Source organism: Polypterus senegalus, chromosome 2, assembly GCF_016835505.1.
Source record: "Polypterus senegalus isolate Bchr_013 chromosome 2, ASM1683550v1, whole genome shotgun sequence".
Lineage (NCBI taxonomy): Eukaryota > Metazoa > Chordata > Cladistia > Polypteriformes > Polypteridae > Polypterus > Polypterus senegalus.
The window spans coordinates 12,307,557-12,315,903 of record NC_053155.1 but is presented as its reverse complement, the minus strand read 5'-3'; the positions used below and the strand labels follow the sequence as shown (position 1 = coordinate 12,315,903).

General features: G+C 44.6%; 1 protein-coding gene across 1 annotated transcript; it reads right to left on the bottom strand.

Annotated features, from left to right (window-relative positions):
• Positions 1 to 4,498: 4,498 nt before the first annotated feature.
• On the bottom strand, positions 4,499 to 5,449 carry LOC120524139 (olfactory receptor 10A4-like). Its single transcript, XM_039746017.1, has one exon. It carries the CDS (start codon positions 5,447 to 5,449, stop codon positions 4,499 to 4,501), a length of 951 nt encoding a protein of 316 aa, XP_039601951.1.
• Positions 5,450 to 8,347: the final 2,898 nt, after the last annotated feature.

The following is an 8,347-nucleotide window of genomic DNA, read 5'->3' as shown; positions in this document are numbered from 1 at the left end:
TGGCTGCTCCCCCACATCCAGTGTCAAAGGGGTGTCCCGGCTGGGAATGGGTCCTGGCTGTCTGCCACACTATCTATCTATTAAATTATATAGTGCCTTTCACTCTATCTATCTATCTATCTATCTATCTATCTATCTATCTATCTATCTATCCATTTATTATATAGTTCCTTTCACTCTATCTATCTATCTATCTATTATATAGTGCCTTTCACTCTATCTATCTATCTATCTATTATATAGTGCATTTCACTCTGTCTATCTATCTATCTATCTATCTATCTATCTATCTATCTATCTATCTATCTATCTATCTATCTATCTATCTATCTATCTATCTATCTATCTATCTATCTATCTATTATATAGTGCCTTTCACTCTATCTATCTATCTATCTATCTATCTATCTATCTATCTATCTATTATATAGTGCCTTTCATATCTATCTATCTATCTATCTATCTATCTATCTATCTATCTATCTATCTATCTATCTATCTATCTTTATATCTATCTATCTATCTATCTATCTATCTATCTATCTATCTATCTATCTATCTATCTATCTATCTATCTATCTATCTATCTATCCAGAGTAGACTCCTCTGGTCTGGGTGGGCGTGGTTGTGGGTTACGGTCGGCTTCGTTTGTGGAGGGTCTCTGTGAGTATTTGTATTTTTCCATCTTTTTTCGTCTTTTCTCTTAGCTATACTACTGTTGTAACGTTTGTTGTTAATGAAGACACGGCCTTGGCGTGTTTTTGGCTATGGCCGTGTCCAGGGAGTCAATGCCGGGTTTATTGCCAAAGTTTTATGAGAATCTCTCCCGCCGCAATGGCGCTAAGATCTTGGCGGATCCAATGGTCTCTGTTGAGACGTGTGTGGAGGCAGTTGGGAGAGTAGTTGGATATAAAAATGTTCGCTCGGAATCAAAAATGAATAAATCGGTGGCGGTTTTTGTAAATGAGGAATCCCTGGTGAATCAGTCGGTAGAGGAAGGGTTAGTTATAAGCGGAGCACTTGTCCCTGTTTTGTCTTTATCAACTCCAGCTAAAAAAGTAATAGTTTCAAATGTTCCTCCATTTTTAAAGAACGATGTTCTGGTAAATGAACTGAAGCGCTATGGCCAGATCGTTTCAGAATTAACCATGATCCCTCTTGGTTGCAAACGGCATGAATTAAAACACGTTCTTTCGTTTTGCAGACAAGTATATATGATTCTAAATAACATGAACGACGATATCAATGTAGCCCTCCGATTTAAAGTGGACGGCAGTGACTTTGTTGTTTTTGTCACGTCTGAATCCATGAAATGTTTCACTTGCGGTAGAGCAGGACACAAGGCTTCTCAGTGTAAAACTGGATCAGTGGTATTTGCGGGTTCTCCTCTCCCTGAGGAGAATTTAGATGACGAGAACACTGAAGATAGCGAGCTTGAATTTGAGAGTGGCAAAGAGGTTGAAAGTATGGATGAGTGTGAGACTGATATGAAGGAGTCGATGGCTGCAGCGGGCGTTTTTTGTGATCAGCCCCTTAGTACTCTTGTGATGGTGGCTCCTGAGAAGAGTCTGCTTCAGAGTATTACAGATTTGTCGACCAAGGCTGGCAGTTCAGCTGATCGCCTATCAGTCAGTCCTGAGCTCCGTGAGGTGGCAGACAGCACACCGACTGAAGTTCACAAATCACCTGAGATTAACAGCACTGGCCATTCACTAGGGAGAAGCTGCGCCACTGGTCCCGGCTGTAAATGAGCCTCATATCACTGATAAGATTGTAGAAGTGAACGCTTCTGATCACAGTCTCCTGCCGGAGAGCACATTGAAAGGGGCTGCTGAGGGACAGAGATGTGAGAGAGCCAGGACTGACGGCGGAGTGGCCGTTGTGGTGAGCGGCAGTGCAGTGGTGTGTGAAGGAATGAGTAGGAAGAACGAGCCCGTTAAAGTTTCCACTCGAAAAAGGAAGGAGCAATCAACGGATAGAGGACAGGCAAAGAAAAGCCTTGTGTCAGATCAGTCATCTAAAGAACATATCGAGTGTGTGACAAACCAAAGTGACGTCGTGAACGAGTTAAGGGACAATGTGGAGGGTGAGAGTGATATTGACACCTCTCAGTATCTGCTAAGAGGCAGTTATAGCACTGCCAGTATTAGGACTTTTTTGGAGTTTATTGATGGCAAGAAAGGAGTGAAGGTTGAAGATCATTTTCCAGATCTGCAGTTATTTCTCGTGTCTGCACAAAGAGTTATGCGTGAAGCAGTTCAGTTAGGCTCAGAGCAAAAAGAAGCAACCCGATTAAAGTACGTTATCTTTAAAGTGCACAAGTCACTCAACGCAAAATAATGGATTGCCCCTTTAGTCAGCTCATTTGTTTGCTGTGGTGCTTTTTACTATGGACTCCCATTGAAGTTTCGTCCATGCAGTCACTTCACATTGGGATCTACAGTGCATCCGGAAAGTATTCACAGCGCGCCACTTTTTCCACATTTTGTTATGTTACAGCTTTATTCCAAAATGGATTAAATTCATTTTTTTCCTCAGAATTCTACACACAACACCCCATAATGACAACGTGGAAAAGTTTACATGAGATTTTTGCAAATTTATTAAAAATAAAAAAATTGAGAAAGCACATGTCCATACTGTAAGTATTCACAGCCTTTGCCATGAAGCTCCAAACTGAGCTCAGGTCCATCCTGTTTCCTCTGATCATCCTTGAGATGTTTCTGCAGCTTCATTGGAGTCCACCTGTGGTCAATTCAGTTGATGTGACAAGATTTGGAAAGGCACATACCTGTCTATAGAAGGTCCCACAGTTGACAGTTCATGTCAGAGCACAAACCAAGCATGAAGTCAAAGGAATTGTCTGTAGACCTCCGAGACAGGATTGTCTCAAGGCACAAATCTGGGGAAGGTTACAGAAACATGTCTGCTGCTTTGAAGGTCCCAATGAGCACAGTGGCCTCCATCATCCGTAAGTGGAAAAAGTTCAAAACCACCAGGACTCTTCCTAGAGCTGGCCGGCCATCTAAACTGAGTGATCAGGGGAGAAGGGCCTTAGTCAGGGAGGTGACCAAGAACCCAATGGTCACTCTGTCAGAGCTCCAGAGGTCCTCTGTGGAGAGAGGAGAACCTTCCAGAAGGACAACCAACTCTGCAGCAATCCACCAATCAGGCCTGTATGGTAGAGTGGCCAGACGGAAGCCACTCCTTAGTAAAAGGCACATGGCAGCCTGCATGGAGTTTGACAAAAGGCACCTGAAGGACTCTCAGACCATGAGAAACAAAATTCTCTGGTCTGATGTGACAAAGATTGAACTCTTTGTTGTGAATGCCAGGCGTCACGTTTGGAGGAAACCAGGCACCGCTCATCACCAGGTCAATACCATCTCTACAGTGAAGCGCGGTGGTGGCAGCATCATGCTGTGGGGGCAGGAACTGGGAGACCAGTCAGGATAAAGGGAAAGATGAGTGCAGCAATGTACAGAGACATCCTGGATGAAAACCTGCTCCAGAGCGCTCTTGACCTCAGACTGGGGCGACGGTTCATCTTTCAGCAGGACAACAACCCTAAGCACACAGCCAAGATATCAAAGGATTGGCTTCAGGACAACTCTGTGAATGTCTTTGAGTGGCTCAGCCAGAGCCTAGATGCACCTGATGCAGCTTGAGAGGTGCTGCAAAGAGGAATGGGCGAGACTGGCCAAGGATAGGTGTGCCAAGCTGGTGGCATCAGATTCAAAAAGACTTGAGGCTGGAATTGCTGCCAAAGGTGTATCGACAAAGTATTGAGCAAAGGCTGTGAATACTTATGTACATGAGATATCTTAATTTATTTGTTATTAATAAATTTGCAAAAACCTCAAGTAAACTTTTTTCACGTTCTCATTATGGGGTGTTGTGTGTAGAATTCTGAGGAAAAAAATGAATTTAATCCATTTTGGAATAAGGCTGTAACATAACAAAATGTGGAAAAGTTATGCGCTGTGAATACTTTCTGGATGCACCGTATATACAGTGAATGGAAATAACCATACCAGTCATATTTATTTAAGAAATATTTGTGTTTATTGTTTCTTATTAGTAGTTCATTACAATCCCTGGATGCTGGGAAAGAAGAAAACAAGACTGTTGTCATGGTACATTGTCCAGAGGTTTGTGCAGAGCCCAGTGAAATTCTAATTTGCGCGGGTAAATCAACATGCAAGATGTCAATCCGTGAAACGTAGCTCTTCCTCATCTGAAGAACCCCACAACATATCTTTGCTTGTGCTTTCCTCCACGTAAGTTTTATATTGGTAATTAACTTCAACCAATTCGCAGAGATCCGTTTTCACTTCGGTATCTGTCTGCTGATCATTGTCAAAAGAGGCCAAATTAAGTCTGCTGCGATTCCATGTTGTATAACAATAAAATGTGAAAATGCCCACGAAGGTGAATACTTTTCATCAACGCTGAACGTTTCCTACGTTATCGCTTTACTCTTGACTGTATTTAATGGCTAAATAGGTTTGGATCCACACGAGAAGGTAAGATATTTCTCGGCGGCCTGCTTAATTTGCTTATTCCTCAGACTGTAAACGATGGGGTTCAATAGCGGCGTCAGCAAGTAACTTAACACTCCCATTATGACTCGGTTATCGGCAGACATGCTGCCAGTCACAGACGTTATATACAGCAAATCAGCCGAGAAGTAATAAACGAACACAATGAACAAATGGGAGGCGCACGTGGAAAAAGCTTTCTTGCAGTCTTCCGTACTCCGGGAATAAATATGTAGGATTATTATGAAATAGGATCCAAGTATAAGCGCCAGGGGGATGTTTACAACACACATGGCAGCAACATTTGCCTTTTTGAAAACATCGGTGACATCTGCACACGCCAGGATAGCCACCGAAGAGAAGTCGCAGTAGCAGTACTGCACGATATTGGGGCCGCAGTATGGCAGTGACATGGCATCGAGGACGTGGAGTAGAGGGGCCGTGTACCCCAGGGCCCAGGCTACAGTGGCCAGCACAATGCAGACTTTAAAATTGATGATGAGATGGTAGTGAAGCGGCTTCATAATTGCAACGTATCGGTCGTAGGCCATGACTATCATGATTAAGTTTTCTGTACTTCCAGATGCCAGAATCAAATACATCTGCAGGAAACATCCGGCAAAAGAAATGAGTCTGTCCTCAAGCAAGAAGACGGCCATCATCTTTGGTAGGATGAGAGTCGACAGGAGGACATCTAAGACAGATAAGTGACAGAGGAAGAAGTACATGGGAGTGTGGAGCCTCTGGTCCAGGAGCACCAGGTACAGCATCAGGAGGTTACCAGCCATCACAGCCACGTAGAGCAGCAGAAACAGGATGCACAGAAGATTCTGGCGGTCCTGAAGTCCCGGGATGCCCACCAGATAGAATTGTTTGACTGCATGCTCTGTCCCGTTGAGGGATTCCATTCTCTGTACAATATGGCTCCTAAAAAAACAAAAATTACAAAGTTTAAATTGTATGTTATTATATCATCCCTCAAGGTGGGCACTGGTGACTATCTTGTGGTTCAAATCCAGCACTCTGTCTCAGTGTGTGAGAAGTTAAATGTTCCCCTTCTTAGAAACTGCATATGTGGAAATAAAAAACATCAAAAAGGGTTCTGGTCACAACAAAACAATTATGAAAAATGAACAAAAGAGGGTTCAGAAATTTATGATGACTTCAGACTTTACATACGGTGTCTGCAGGGATTAGCTTGAACAAAATAAAAGGACATATACCAGCACGAATTTTGCGGCCCTTGCTACTATATGAAGTTCTCATGTCAACTGTGGAAACCCTGGAGAAGGAGATCGGAAAGTTACCTGCGAAAGGGGCTTTCAAGGCCTGCCCAGCAGGGGTCCACCAGCATCCCACAACTCCCCTTCTCTGGCCTTACCAAACAGTTTGTGGTGACATAAACAAGACAAACCAAGTTCAGGGGACCCCAAAGTAGTGGCAGCAAGTATAGAGATCCACACAAGTAGAGGTGGTCTCTAGACATTTAACCTGAAGCTCAACAGCAACAGGCCGAGGATCTGTTCTCTCATTCCTAAGCCATCTAGTGGTTTTGTCTGCCGTCTCCCAGGTCAATTTTATGTCTGTCCTCTTTGCCGCCCTCGTGATATCCAGCTTAGCGAATGTCCTGTGTAGCCCTGACAGCCCACCTCTATTGGCTCACAGCAGTCCGACAGCCTTAAGTCCGACATAATTCTACTTGTTCCTTTTCTTTCATTTGCTTCCTCAATACGCTCTTATCAGGGTCCTGTAAACTCCACCATGACCAGTTGTTTGGTAGCTCCTGACAAGATGAGCATGTCTGGATGTAGAATTCTTGTAATTATGTGCTCTAGAAAGCTTATTCTTTTGCCCAGTACCACATTGAGCTGCCAGTCAGATGCTGTTGGTAGAAGACCAGTGCATATTACTGGGTGTGAGTGGGTCTTTTCTTCAGCCTTGACATAAGTAATGGTCTTCTTTGGATGATGTTGATGTTGTTGGCTGTGGCTACACTCTCAGTAACTGCCTTGACCACCCAGCCATGGCACCGGCAAGATCGACCTTCCACCAGGGACCTCTCATGCAGCATCTGAGAAGGTGTTGCAAAGATCCTCTTCCATAGGAGTGAGGACAGAAAAGTGTCCCATTCTTTCCACTGATGTGAAAGTTTACTAGGTGTCATAAATGGCTGGGATCAGAATCTGGACACGAGGAATGTCTGTCTGCCAGATGTTAAACCATGCAAGTCTGTCTACAAAGTCCACCTTCACTGCTGCCTAATCCACATCATTCTGTTTGTTGGTCCTTCCTCCACAATTACTTGTACTTCTTCATAATCACCTGGTGTCGCTCTGTGCCCTGGGCCTTGTCATCCTGAAATTTACGGAAGCAGCCATGGAGTATGCAAACATTAATAATGAGATCTTCAATGACTACTTAGATTTCAGCTCATGTTAGATAGATAGTCCAGCTAGTATGTCCAATAAGACTCCTAATGAACTCAATGATATGCTCCTGAGGTTCTCTCTCTCACTCAGTGTATAGCCAGACGGCGGTTCCAGCAACAGTGATGTCCTCCTGAAGCTCCACCCACAAAACACAAGGGACGTCAAAACATTTAAAGACACAAAATGTTAAGCCATAACAGAAGATATGGAAAATGCTAACAATAAAAAGAACAACGATAAAGCAGAAAATACACCTAAACCTAAGCTGTCGCATCATACAACTCCATATTGGCCTCCTGATGCTGTCTCAAAAGGGCAACATACTTAGCAGTTCTTACAATCTAAATTAACAATTCATAAAGTCAATAATTATCCACACTTTTCTGCTAACTTTGCTTTGGTTGGGTGTATAGTGCAAGCAGTGGCCTTTTGGCTGTAGATGGTTTCTCTTAATCAGAAGCTTGCGCTCTGTCAGATGAAGTTGACGAGAAAACCTCTGCTCTTTGCAGTTCAATATCAATGTGTTTCTTTCTTTATTTGACTTGGCTGTATAGAACACCCCTCCTCGAACCGCCACCTTATCGTGGTAAGGGGTTTGCGTGTCCCAATGATCCTAGCAGCTCAGTTATCCGGGGCTTTATGCTCCTCGTAGGGCCACCCAAGGCAAACAGGTCCTAGGTGAGGGATGAGACAAAGAGCGGTTCAGTAGACCTTCTATGATGAATAAAAAATTTGGACGCCATTTTCCCTCGCCCGGAAGCGTGTCAACCGGGGTCCCCCTCTGCAGCCAGGCCTGGAGATGGGGTTCAGTCGGGCACAGCCCGAAGTGGCAATGTGGGTCCCCCTTCCCATGGCCTCACCACCTATAGGAGGGGCCAAGAAGGTTGAGTGCAGTGTGAGTTGGGTGTTGGCTGAAGGCGGGGACCTTGGCAGTCCGATCTTTGGCTACAGAAGCTGGCTCTTGGGATGTGGAATGTCACCTCTCTAAAGGGGAACGAGCCTGAGCTAGTGCACGAGGTTGAGAGGTTCCAGCTAGATATAGTCGGGCTCACCTCGACGCACAGCTTGGACTCTGAAACCAATCTCCTTGAGAGAGGCTGGACTCTCTACCACTCTGGAATTGCCCCCAGTGAGAGGCACGAGCGGGTATGGACATACTTATTGCCCCCCAACTTGGAGCCTGCACATTGGGGTTTACCCCGGTGCACAAGAGGGTAGCTAACTGTTGTTTGTGCGTATGCGCCGAACAGCAGTTTGGAGTACCCACCCTTTTTGGAGTCCCTGGAGGGGGTGCTACAGGGCATACCTTCTGGGGACTCCCTCGTACTGCTGGAAGACTTCAGTGCTCATGTGGGCAATGACAGTGAGACCTGGAGG